The 14036-nt window shown below is 46.4% G+C and overlaps 1 protein-coding gene across 3 annotated transcripts in view; it reads left to right on the forward strand.

Moving 5' to 3' along the window:
- Positions 1-14036, forward strand: part of RFTN1 (raftlin, lipid raft linker 1) — a 199813-nt gene that overhangs the window by 171671 nt on the left and 14106 nt on the right. For all 3 annotated transcript variants that reach the window (XM_074195752.1, XM_074195750.1, XM_074195751.1), the window contains exons 8-9: positions 5045-5148; positions 9574-9655. In XM_074195752.1, the coding sequence (XP_074051853.1) occupies positions 5045-5148; positions 9574-9655 (186 nt within the window). The remainder of the gene's footprint in view (positions 1-5044; positions 5149-9573; positions 9656-14036) is intronic.

Here is a 14036-nt window from a genome sequence, read left to right on the forward strand (position 1 = left end):
TAGTCTTGCCATTCTTCACCGACACTCCATTTCCAGCCCCTTTTCTTGGTACTGACCTTTCCTTATATGCAGAATGCTTTCTTCTTGCCTCCACTGTCCCCACCATTTGCAGGAGGCGTTGGGGGTTATTCCCCTGCCCCTCAACTGCTAGTGATATTCCTTTTCATCTCTTCCGTATTTACCGCATGTGTGATTCTTTTATTTTGTCTCCCCTATTAGAAGATAAGCTCCTTGAAGGTAGCAACTATTTTTGCTTTTCATTTTATCTGATATTTAGCAAACACTATTAGGCACAGCAGGTGTTTAATAAATGTTTCTTGACTGATGGGGAGTTTAGATGGAGATCTTCTGAAAGCTGATTACACCCCAAACCAAGCCTTTATCAGAGGATAATCAAAATGAGATTCTTCGTCTAGATAACTATGACCAGTCCCTAGTCCTCTGGTCTGTAATAATCATTTTTTTGGGGGAGAGGGGTAGAGAGGGCATCAGATCTGTGATATTACAGGAACTTCCAGTAAAGAAATAGCATCTCCCGGTGTAGAACAGAACTTAATGTATCATATATAGTCTTAGAGAGTTCCCAGGACAGCCAGCATATGTCAAAGATGGGATGTCCCACCACCACAACCTTGTAATTTTACATAAATACAAAGATGAATCTCCCATCTCCCACTCTGATTACCCTTGCAAACTGCCCTTGGGCCTGCTCAGGGGCCAAGATGGTGCCTCTCTCCCTTGCCATGCCACCCATCACCCATATACCTGATTGATGGGCTTGGCATTTTCCACCTTTTAAGTATGGGAGAATCAAGATCTCTTTAATTGCAAAGACTTCCAAAGAACCCAGGATTTTTTTTTTTTACAAACTAATTTTCTGTCAGTAGGCTTTCAAGACTTGAAATGAGAGACAGTAGATTCATCATCGGAGTCGCTTTATTAGAACTCGCTAAATGGGCCAATCTGCCGCTCATCCTTTGCCTTTGACTGGTTTGATTGCCATGCCTCCGGAAGACTTTCAAACAGCAAACACACATTCATATAACTCCAGAAGATGAATTGCCCTGATTTTATTTTTTCCTCCTGAGTGTTTTGAGGGAAGAAAATGTTGCCCAACTGATCAATACCCTTCATGGAAGATCATTTTTTTCCACCATTCTAAGGGAAGGGTTGTATTTCATGATTAGGTGTGTGCTTCCCAGTCATGCTTTTGGGGACAGCAAGAGAGGTTTCATCTTGGGGGTGGCCATTCCTTGCTGCCCCTCTCCTCAGTCAATTTCAGTGGCTCCCCGTCTCCTCCAGGACCAACTACAGACACCTCTGTGTAGCCTTGGAGACACCTTCCCAGTCTTGCTGCATCCCATTTTTCCTACCCCCATTGGATGTGATGCTGCAGTCCAGTCACATCAGCCCTTGCCACTGCCCGGGCTTGGAGTGTATTCCTCTCTAACCTCTGCCCAGTCGACTTCCTCTTTCCTGCCAGGATGCAGCCCAAGCACTATGTTGTTCATCACGGTGCCCAGTCACTGGTGCCCTCTCTCCCAACTTCCTTGTATCTGTTTATGTTTATTCTTTTTATGGTCATTTACATATACTTGCTGTTTTCTCATTTAGAATGTTAGCTCCCTCACACGGAAGGATTATTTTCTTTGTGATTGTATTCTTAGTTTACATAGTAGGAGGTTAATATGTCAGTTGTTGATTGGTTTAAATCTACAGAAGAATTCATTGAGGATACTGAAAAGAAGATTGTAAATAAAAAGGGAAAGAAGGAAAGAAGGAAGGAAGAAAAGAAAGAAGGGAGAAAAGAAAGAAAAAGAAGGGGAGGGAGGGAAAAGTAAAGAAAAAAGAAAAGAAGGAAAGGAAAAAAGAAAAGGAAGGAATAAAGGGATGGAGAAAAAAGAAAGGTCTTGAGAAAAGGAGAGGGAAGAAAGAAATAAAGGAGAAAGAAAAATAAAACAGGAAAGAAAGAACAAAAAAGGGAAAGAAAAGAAATAAAAAGAAGGATGGAAGAGAGAAAGGGAGAAAATGAAAAACAGAGAGAGAGGGAGGAGTAGAGAAAAAATAAAAAAGGAAGAAAAAGAAAATAAGGAAGAAAGAGAAGGAAAAAGAAAAGTCGTCTCCTATAATTTGCAATCCCCCCTCGATCGACAGGTTCTGGGTTGTTTTTTTTTCCTTTCTGACACTCAAGGTGTGATCAGAGATTACCTATCAACCCACAGGAGAGTGGAGAGTTAATTAAAATTTTTGCTCCTTCTCCTGGAAAGAACTGTCTTGGAGTTTGATAAGCGCTCCGGCATTTTGAGTGTTATTTCTGCACTCTCTCTTCCTTAGTGAAGTGTCACCGAGAGAAGATCAAAGCAGCTTTTCCAAGGTGGGGGGACTGGGGGGACGTGGGGGAGAGCTCGCCTGGCTCTGGGGCTGCAGTCTCTCTTGGCTAATGGATTTCAAGACCCCTTCAGGTGGCTGTGGCTTCATCTTCTCCCCCCCCCCATCCTCTTGTCCCTGTGTCCCTGGAGCAAAAAAACGACAACAACCCTCTAATGGGTCTTTAAAGAAAAACCCATTGAGTGTTCAATCAAGACCTTTCCTTTCAGTGCCAGCTCAGATAATGAGGGTGGGCGAGGCTGGCACTGGGGAGGCTCCCGCTGCCATTTCTCTGTTCCTTTTAAAAAGGACCCACAGGACCTCCCTAAATGGGAACCTCTGGGATTTGCTTTCTCAACCATCTTAACCAATCTTTTCTGCCCTCCTGATCCCAGCCCCTGTGGCCACCATCCTGTGCCCTGGCACAAGCATCTGCCAGGAGCCTGCTGCCTTTTTCCCACCCACGAGGTGGGCAAGGCCGAACAGACGGGTCCGGCTCCCGCAGGGGGCTTCGTTCATTGTCTGGGCACCCTGAGTGCCTGCTGTGAGAGCTGGCCAAGGCGGCAGACGAGCCCGGCCCTCCTCAAATGGTTTCCTCGCCCATCTCCCCGGCAGCCACTCAGTGGGCTTTGTGCCGCCGGGATGCTTGGCCTCGTTGCCATGACGACTATCTGATTGTGACTGGTTTGTCACATTTCTTGATAAAGTGGGAAGGTTAGCCTTGATAGACCCAAGTAATCATAACCTCAAGAAGTGGGGGAGAGTGTGTGATTTAAAAAAAAATTAGAAATGCTGGGGGGGTGGGGAGAGGGAGATTGGGGGAGCTGGAAGGGAGGAGGGAAAATCAACAATGGATGTGAGAGTCTTGGGATTGTGGCTGCAGACCTGGAGGGGGGGGAGTTGGCTGGACTGGTCTAGGCTGCCAACTGGGAAGGGTCATCTTGTGGGCAGGAAGGGACCCACCTGTTCTGGTGGGATATTCCTGCTAGTGGGGTGCCCCACTGTGGGTGTGATGGAGTGTGAGTGGGTCTTCTGAGACAGAAGAGGGGCATCGGATTGCTCACAAATTCAATCGCTGATGCCTGATATTCATGATGAAAGGCAAAGTGCAGTGGTGTGTCTGTGTGTCTGTGGGGGGGAGGGCAGGTATGTGTAAGGATTATGCTCCACAGGTATTCTTAGACTGCCAAGAGCATGTTGGGCAGACTCCCTTATGGTGAACTTATAGGAAGATAGTAATGAGAGTTACTCAGCATGGGCAAACATGAATGTTTAAACATAAAGAGAAGAAGCCACAGGCATTGTCAGTAGGAGGCTAGCCTTAGAGGCTGGGAATCCAGGGGTGACCTTGGGGGTCAGTAATCCGCCCAGGTGACCACAGGCTGGTCACCCCTCCAACATAATAAGTTACAAATAAATTGCCAATATCATAATAACTGATTATGAAAATAATGTTAATATGAGAATGATGATCATGGTTTTATATATATTCCCTTAGACTGCTGTGATGTAGGGGTGATTATCAGCCCCCTTTTACAGAAGAGGAAACTGAGGCGAAGGGATCTGTTTAGGTCATAGAGGGTCCAGAGTTAAGAAGGTCCTTATTGGTTGTCTTGTCCATCAGTCTCATTTTACAGAGGAAGAAAATGGGGCTGGGGGTGGGAGAGTGGTTGAAGGGTCTCCCTGGACGTTTGCTAGAACCATCACCAGCCAAGTTCCCTAAGATGCAGAGCACATTACCCAGGCAAGGATGAGACTGGGTAACTTGGCAGTCTTTGTCCAAAACCCAGCATAGGGATCAAGTTAGGGGCATTCAAGGGGGAATGGTTGTTCTGGGAAAATGAATGAATGGCAGCCCCCTGAGGCAGCGGGCACATGGAAGCCAAGGTGATGGGTTCAGCTTTTATTCCCTCCTGACCATGGAGCCTTCCTCTGTGTGTGTGTGTATGTGTGGTGTGTGTATGTTTGTGTGTCTGTGTGTGTCAGTATGTACACATGTGTTTGTGTGTGTCTCTGTGAGTGCATTGTGTATGTGTACATCTTGTGTAGGTGTGTCTGTGTATGAGTGTGTCTGTGAGGTGTGTATATGTGTGTCTGTGTGTGGTGTGTGTATGTGTGCATGTGTGTATGTGTATGTCTGTGTAGGTGTGTATGTGTATCTATGTACAAATGTGTCTTTGAGTTGTATATGTGTCTGTGTCTGTGAGTGTGTCTATGTACATGTGTGTCTCTCTGTGCACATGCATCTGTGTATACATGTGTGTGCATGTCTGTCTGTGAGGTGTGTGTGTGTGTGTGTGTGTGTGTGTGTGTGTACCTGCTCTGGCTGGATGCAAATTGCTGCAACTCATTAAGAGCATAACGTCATTTAACTCCCCATGAAATGCTTTGAAGCCCCCAGCATGTGACCATAGGGTTTGAATACTTTTTTGTGTGAAGCATGGGAATTGTGCTTTGTTAATGGAACTCAGGGGGCCTTGATCCAAGGCCTCAGAAAGCAGACTGCTTGGATCGGGCCCCTGGATCAGCTTCGTCACGGGCAGTCTTTTTGCCCGTGTCAGCGTCCCCAGCCCGCTGGACTGTATAGCTTTCCCGGTTGCCACCCCATCCTCTGCCAGACTCCCGGTTCTTTCCTAGACCTTGGAAGGACCTTCTGATGGGCTTTTCTCTTCCCCAGGGAGTCGAGGTGCAGACGGACTACATCCCACTACTGAACTCCCTGGCTGCCTATGGCTGGCAGCTCACCTGCGTGCTCCCAACGCCCATCGTCAAGACAAACAGGTAACGGGTGCCTGTTCCTTCCTCTCCCCATGGTGACTTTGCCCTGGCAGATGGCCTCAAGGCTTCTTAAAACATCATAAGCAAAGAGAAAGAAAGCTTACTGAGCATTTTGCAAATATTACAAATAGTAACATTTCATCCTGATGAGGACCCTGAGATTCATTCTGTGGGGATCCCCACTGGGCTGGTGAAGAACTGAGGTGCCAAAGAATCACGTGACTTGATTTAAACCCCAGACTTTCCACTGCAAAACTTGCCTTCTGTCCATGACATCATTTTGAATCTTCATAATTTGGAAAACTCCTTGTTGGGCTCTTGTTTGTTGTTGATATTGTTGTTTTGGAATTGGGGTTCAGTGACTGGCCCAGGGTCACACAGCTAGTGTTAGAGACTGGAACTGGATGTAGGTTTTGCCTCCCAGAACTGGTGCTCTATCCACTGTGCCACCTGGCCACCTTCTTCTTGATATATGGCAGATGAGCATATATCCCCTTAAAATGGGAATGTGACTGCCTTCCACTGTTGTAAGGATACAATGAAATATTTGTAAGGAGCTTTTTAAAACCTTATAGAACCATCCAGATGCTAACCAATAACGTCATTATTATATTTGTTAATATTATTACTGTTTGGAACTAGAAGATCATGAAGTCCATCAGAGGGAGAAACTGAGATCTATAGAGGAAAAGTAGCTCAAGGCCACAGGCGACTAAGGCAAGATTTGAACTCAGATCTTCAGACTCCAGAATCAGTCTTTTTTTTTTTTAGGTTTTTTTAAAAAAGGAAAATGGGGTGAAGTGGTTTGGCTGAGACCACACAGCTAGGTCATTATTAAGTGTCTGAGGCCGGATTTGAACCCAGGTACTCCTGACTCCAGGGCCGGTGCTCTATCCACTGTGCCGCCTAGCTGCCCCTCAGTGTCTTCTTTAATACTAGCATGAGGACACCTGGGTTCTGGACCAGGAGATCAGCCAGTCAATAAACATTGACTCAATATCAGCTGTTTGCCACTCATCAGGTTGAGCGTCGGGAATATAAGAAAAGAATTTTAAAAAGCCAGTCCCCAATCTCAAGGAGCTTGCAGATTAATGAAGAGACCATATGAAGACAACTATATGCAAACAAGACACAGATAGGATGGATGGATGGATGGACTGATGGATGGATGGATGGACAGACACCAGAAGGAAAGATAGACAGACATAAACAGAATGATGATAGAGGAATAGATAAAAGAATAGATAGATGGATAGATAAATGGATAAACAGTCAGTTGCATACATTGAAAAGAAAAGAAAGATAAAGAGAAGATGGACAGAAGAATGAAAGGATGGATAAATAGATATACGTAGAAAGGAAAAAGAAAGAAAAAAGATGGACAGATAGGTTAGATGGATGGGTAGAAGGATGAATTGATGGATAGATAGACACAGAAAGAAAGAAGGAGGGATGAATGGCTAGATGGCTGTGTATATATGGTATGCACACATATATACACACAGAAGAGAATTCAGAGCTAATCAACAGAGAGAAATCCCTTACCGATCTTAAGACCTGGGGGAAGAATTCACTTCCCCTGAGCCTTGGTTTTTCTCATTTGTAAAATCAAGATAATTCTACCTACTCTTCAAAACACCAATAGTTTAGAGAATGAGATGACATCCTGCATGTGGAAGACTTGGAAAAATTGACATTTAAGGCCTTGTTCCTATCATGTTCATCATGCTGGGCCCTTCACCCACCCTCCCCCTGAAATTACATTAAATACTCAAGTTAGCAGACATGTTGGATATCCTGATAGAGTCAGAGCTTTCTCTAGGAAGGGGCTCTTTCCATTTTTGTCTTAAGGACTGAGGTTTCAGAACCTCAAGGGACCTCTGAGGTTCAGGTTCCCTTAGGCAGTCATAGGTGATGGAGCAAGGATCTGGACCAAAGTCCTTTTTTCTAACTCTGTCAGCTGGCTAGCCTAAGGTCCTCACTTAGAAGCAGAATTTGCACTCAGGATCTGCAGGGACTCATCCACTATCCCATACATAGCCGGCTGGTTGATGAACTTGCCAACTGTGGTGATCTCCCCTCCTCCCTCTTCTGTGGGCTATAGCGTCCAGGCCGCCCGCTCCTCGCTGCTGGCCAGGCCTCTGGCTAGGCTGCCCTTTGAGCATTCTCTGAGCTGGGGCCAGCTTGGTCATCCTTCTCCCCTCATGTATGGAGACAGTTTAAGTGGCCAAGTGCTTTATTGGAGAAATTTTCAGAGGAGGAACGTGAGGAAGTCGTCCCCAGGGCAGAACAGCGCAGCCGATTCTCAGCAGGCTGCTTTATCATCTTCAAAGGTGACTTGTTATTATGGGGAGTCTGATTTACATGAAGGAGGAATACTGAGTGGGCCTCTTTAATTTGGAGGCAGGAGAGTGATGCTAAATGTTCACCCTTGCTCACCACCCCTAGACCCTCCTTTTCCCCCCGTTTGATGAGAGTCAGAGCCACCAGACCATGGTGTGGGCCTGATTAATGGATGTGCCAGAGGATCCAGGCCAGTGGCTGGAGCATTCATCAGCAGGATGTGCCACGACATCTGACTTACACACAAGTGGAGAGCCGGCTTGGGTGTTGGGGAAGAGCAGATGCATCATCTGGGAGACTGATGCCAGTCTTTAAGTCCCTATGGCTTCTTCTCAAAGAGCCCAGAACAGGAGCCCAAGAGGCAACCTCCCCCGCACCATCCTGTTCCTGGCAAAGCCCAAGAATTTTAATGGAGAGAAAAGGACTTGGCCAAGGTCACACGGTTACTAAAGCTCAGAGGTGGGACTGGAACATGTGGTCCTGTGGCAGACCCATCACTGAGTCCTTTAGGCCATGACTGCTTCTTGGTATAATATGTGGAGCCTAGTGAAGCGAAAGCTGGCTTAGGACCATGATGTCCTGAATTCCATTGCTGACACTGGCATTTATCCTGTGTGATCCAGGATAAGTCATTGATGATAGGATTGAAGAAGCACTGGAAGGTTCTTAAGAGGCCATCTCTGTGTCTGTTGACCACCCTGGCTTCCTTCAAGTGCCAAGTAAAATTCCACCCTCCATAGGAAGCCTTCCCCACCCCCTTTATTCCTATGCTTTGCCTCTGTTGGGGCAACTAGGTGGTGCATTGAATGGAACACTGACCTTGGAGTCAGGAGGACAGGAGTTCGAATCCAGCCTCAGATACTTGACACGTCCTGGTTGTGTGACCTTGGGCAAGTCACTTAACCCTGTTTGCCTCACATCCAGGACCATCTCTAGTCGTCTTGATTCTTATCTGGCCACTGGACCCAGATGCTCTGGAGGAGAAAGTGAGACCAGTGACTTAGCACAGCATCTCCTTCATTCAGATCCAATTCATGTGCTTGTCATGGCATCCCCTCCGTGATGTTTTAAAGGTCTTCAAGAATGAAGGACAAGCATTATTATTACTTCCTTCTGTTCAGTATTAACTATTTATTATATTTGTTTATTTGCACATTGTCTCCTGCAGGAGCTTCTGGGCTCCTCCAGGGCAGAAGCTGCCCTTTCCCTCTTTGAATTCTCAGCACTGATCAGGTGCCTGTGACAAAGGAAGGATTCAATAATTATTGATTGATTGATTGCTGCTGCCATACAGCTGAGGTGATTGAGCTCCTTGAGGGCAGGGAGTGTCTTGCCTTTGCCTGGTCATAGGAGGGAATTAATAAATGTTTATTGATTAACTGACTTCTCCTCCATTTCCCTCTTTTTATAGATGAAGGGTCATATAGGGAGTCACACTGAGGCAGGATTTGAACCCAGGTCCTCAAACCTCCTGCTAGAGTCTTCCCATTGCTCCATGCTGTGTTTAAGGGCCATAGACAATTTCTCAGCCTTGGCTACAGGTTACTTGACTTTGTGACCTTGGACAAGTCAGTTCCTTTCCCAGGGTCTCAGTTTCCCAATCTGTGAAACTGGGGGGGGGGCACATAGATTGGATACCTCAGTTCTAAGATAATAATCCTAAAAGGTCCTAAATGGATTGCTCTGGACCTTGGTGGAAGGAGTTTCCACACTGGGAGTTGTTCTCCCTAATGAAATCATCATTATAGATCATTTAGGTGTTCCTAAGCCTGGAGCTGGTTGGTGTCCCCTTTCAGGGATTCTGAATAGACCCCCAGATGGTGTCCAGTCCCACTAAAGTGACAGGTTTTTATTTCTAGGACTGAATTCACTTACTGAGATGTCCAGAATACTTGAGGGTCTCCTACCAGAAATCAGGGGCCATGACTGAGGGGTTCAGAGGAGGGGCCTATCCAAAAACCACAAAGCTCCCAGAGACCTTCCTGCTGCCTTTCTTTGGTACATGGTCCGACTTCATTGAGTGACCTATTGCAAAATAGAACGGTGTCCTTGCTTGGCTCTTACCCCAGGTTGGTTGTGTTACAGGGAGGGAAACTTGGCCACCAAGCAGATCGTCTTTCTTCAGAGACCCTCTCTACCTCAGAAAGCCAAGAAGAAAGAATCCAAGGTAAGTGGGACCTTGACTTCCTTCCAAGGTCGTCCCCCTCCCCCTTCCTGCTCAGAGTGCCAAGGGTGTGAGCGACAACCTGTGTCCACCCCCGGCCGAGGCAAAGGCCCGAGGATGTCTAGGGGGGCCCCGTCCAGCCGTTCCCATTGGTCAGCCCCGAGGAGCTGGAGGAGAGCCCTGTTGGAAATTAGACAAACATGCAAAATATTCTTCCCGGCTATAAATAAGGAAATAAATCTGACCGGAGTCAGCGGAGGGAAGGGAGGGGACGTTGAACCCATGCCAGCTTCTCTGTATTTTAATCTCATGATGACAGGGGCTCCCCACACAGTCTCTTCTTTTTCTTCCTCCCCTCCTTAGATTTGTAGCCTGTGCAGTTTGGAATTTTCGGCACTTTGTAAGATTTAAAAGACATGTGGTGACCTTGGCTTAGGGGGTCTCTATGGGGGGGGGGCTTTCTGGCCCCTGGACCACTCTTAGGGACTTCAGGGGAAAGCTGCCTGTCTAGCCCCCTGGGGGGGGGACAGGATGAAAGGGGTCATCTGGGCCATCCTCCTGCCTCCCAACAGCCTCGGATGTTCTCTGTGCAGCCTTTCATTTTACAAACAAGCGAACCGAGGCCTCGCAAGCCGTAACAGAGCCAAGAGCTCCTCGGAATCCAGGTCCAACTCTTTTCCCACTTTCCTCTCTTAACAAGGGTCTCAGATGGCAGCCAATTAGCTTTCATTTATTAAGCACCTATGTCACAGAAAAATAATCTTGCTATTCTACTGACTTTCTTGGTTAAAAAAATCATTATTCAGTTGTTTCAGTTATGTCTGATTCTTTGTGCCCCTTTTGTGACCCTTTTTGGGGTTTTCCTGGCAGAAATACTAGAGTGGTTTGCCATTTCCTTCTCTGACTTATTTTATAGATGAAGAAATTGAGGCCAACAAGGGTAAGTGTCGGGCTGAATTTGAACTCAGGTCTTCCTCTCTCCAGGCTGGGTGCTCCATCTACTGCCCACCCCCCAAAAAATTAAGTCTCTCCCAAGCCTGGGAACTGTTCTTTGTTATCCTTTAGATCTCTCTACTGTGAATTCAAATGTCTTTTAATTTTCATTTTTCTTTTATGGGACATTTAAAGGTAACCCCAAACTTTCTAGCAAGGAAGACAAGACACCCTATTAGATTTGGTCTCCCCGCATCGACAGCAATGTGAGGCTATGGGTGGACAGCAGGTCCAGGTCTGACCCATTTTATATATATAAGGGCATCAAACTCCAGTCAAAATAGGGGAAGGGGGTGGGCATTAACATCTGCTTTAGGATCCCTGGGGGTATCACACTGACTTGGGTTCTTTTCAACATTTTTTGTAATTTTTGTTACTTTATTGCCTATTTCCCCAGTTACATTTTAATCTGATGTGGTCAGAGTTCTGGGCAGGGCCTTATGCTTGATACCTCTGCTGTAGGAATGCTCTGAGACCAAGGAGGGTCTTCTTGGGCTGAATTAGGAGGGGGAGTTTCTTCAACCAAGAATTCCAACATTTGTAAAATCTTTGGCCCAGCCCCTCCCCTTGGTCAATTCAAACTACTTCCTGAACAGCCTAGAAGTCACCCACATCTTGGTGGCCTTTATTTTTGTGGGACCCCCCCTCTTCTTCCTCACTTTCAATTTGTAGGATTCTGGGGTTTAGAATTGGAAGAGACCTCAGGATCATCTTGTCCAACCCCCTTGGTTTTGTGGATGAGGAAACTGAGGCCTGGATGATTGGAAATGAGATCTCCAGGGTCTCATGTTCGGTTTTTGCTTAGGCCTTCTGGAGGATGTGCAGTGAGGAGGGGGGGATTCCCTGGCAGCCGCAAACCCAGGAGGAGCCCGTCTAGGGATGAGGCGCCCTTGAAAGCATCCTCGAGGGCCAAGCAGATTTCAGGGTGAATGAAAGGTGGGACACATAGGGATGAATTCAATGAGATCCCCAGAGCGAAAGGACCCACTATGATGACAGCCCTGTGAATGCATCACAGAAGCCCTTCTGATGGTGCTGGCAGCCACTCCAAGAAGCATGGAACCTGGGCACAATGGCTAGGTTAAAAGAGGGGGTGGGTCAGGCAGGGGAGGAGAGAGTGTGCCAGACTCAGGGTCTCAGATACCTCATGTCATCCTTCTTCACGCACATCCTTCTGCGTCCTAGGTGAACACAGGCAAGTCACTCAGTTTTCCTTATCTGTAAAATGGGGACAGAATGGGGAAGAGTGAGAGAGAGGAGGTGAATGGATAGATAACACCAAGGCCTACTTCCCAGAGCTGTCATGAGGACCAAATGAGATCATTATAGACTTGCTTTTTATCATTGTTATTGGAATGGCAGAGCGTAGGTGGCTAAGGGAGGATTTGAACACAAATCTGGTATTCTATTGATTACACCACCATCTTGGAGGGACATGATTGGAATGTACTGGATGTGGAGGGGAGAAAGAGGACATGAGATGAGAAAGGCAGAGGTTGATTGGCTTGTGGGTGGCCTCTAATGTCAGCCACGGGGGCAGTTTGGGGCAAAGGAGTAACATGACTAGAGTCCCACATAAGAGAAAGAATTGGGGGTTTTTGCAGGATGGAGGGAAGGAGCAGGGTGGGAAGAGAAAAGAAGCCTTTGTGGGAGTTCAGGCCCAAGAAGGACCCCAGCTGGCAGGGGGACCCCGAAGGCACTGGTCAGATCTAAGAGGTGGGACCGAGTGGAGTCAACAAGATGCAGCCATTGGCCAATCTGAACTTTTCATACACCCCCCCCCATTTTTCTTTATTCTGAAACAAATTCCCAATTAAAGGAGCCTTTCCACAAATGTATTGTAAGCTCTTTGGATGCTGGAGACGGTTGGGAACTTTCTTCATATCCTCAGCACTGCCTGGCCCATAGGAGACACTAAATAAATGCTTATTGCCCTACTGACCTTGTGGAACCAAAGACGAGGATGATTGTAGGTGAAACTGTGAATCTGTTAGGCAGAGATTGCTTCTCAGGAGCGTGTGCTGTACAGATAGATTTCCCCAGAGAAGACCATTTATGTGGTGATTTGTAAGTGATGGTGGAAGTAGGGAAAGGAGGATTTTGCTAGCATGGGTCTAGGACCTCCTGATGGTGTGGGGCTGGGAGTCCCTGTTACTGGTGACAAAAGACTTGTATCCCTGCAAGTGAACATGTGATTGGCCTAAGAGAGATAGGTAAGGAGCTACAGAGAGACAGGATGGGTGATAGTTAAATAGAGAGACACGGAGAGAGGATGTATGGGTGGATAGAGAAACAGAAAGGTGGATAGGTAGGGTGAGTGAGTGGATAGATAGATGAATAGATAGGCAGGTTGGGTGGTAGATAGAGAGATGGATGGAAAGATAGGCAAGGTAGGTAGTTGGAGAGAGAGAGAGAGAGAGAGAGAATGGGTAGGTAGCTAGATAAATAGAAAGACAGTAAATAGGATTGTTCAGTGGAGAGAAATAGAGAGAGAGATAGAATAGATGGGTGGATAGATAAATAGATTGATAGATCAGATGGGTGAGTGGATAGTTAAATAGATAAATGAATGGGCAGGGTAGCTGAATGGCTAGATAAATAGACAGGGTGGGTATGTGAATGGATAGACAAAGATACAAAGACAGAATGGGGAAGAGATAGAGAGAGGAAGTGAATGAATAGATAAATAGGAAGAGTGGAGAGGTACAGTTACAACCACAGGTTGGATGGGTGATTGGTTAGATAAGCAGATAGAGTGGGTAGATAGACACATGGCTACAAAGAGGATGGGGAGAGAGTGAGAGAGAGAAGATGGATAGGTGTATGTATAGACAGATACATAGATGGATAGATAGATGAATAGACAGGATGGTTGGGCAAATAGATGAATAAATAGGCAGGATGGGTAGGTGGATAGATAGCTAAATGGATAGGATGGAGAGAGAGAGTGAGAGAGGAGGAGGAGATGGGTGGGTGGGTGTATGGATAGTTAGGAGACAGGATCAACAAATAAATAGACAGGATGGAAAGATCCAGTTGTGTACTTCTTATCTACTTGGCCTCTTGTGTTTGGCCACTTCTACAGGATGGGATGCTTTAAATATGAGCAGGGCTGAGAATTCCTGGGGTGGAATAGCATGCTGTGTTGCTTGTCCTCATAAGCTAAAGTCACAATGACTGGAGATGACCCTCTAGACTCAAGAGCCAAGGGAAAATTTTTCTTAGAGGAAAAAAATAAGAGAAGAGGAAGGTGGCACTTTGCACCCCCACCCAAAGTATATTGGAGGAGAAACAGTCAGAAGGCCCTTAATTTTGGTACCAGTTGTCATACCTCGAGGAGTAGACCACTGAGAAAGACCACAAAATAGCCTCCTCTCTTCTCCATATCCAT

Source organism: Macrotis lagotis, chromosome 7 (assembly GCF_037893015.1).
Source record: "Macrotis lagotis isolate mMagLag1 chromosome 7, bilby.v1.9.chrom.fasta, whole genome shotgun sequence".
Taxonomy (NCBI): Eukaryota; Metazoa; Chordata; class Mammalia; order Peramelemorphia; family Peramelidae; genus Macrotis; species Macrotis lagotis.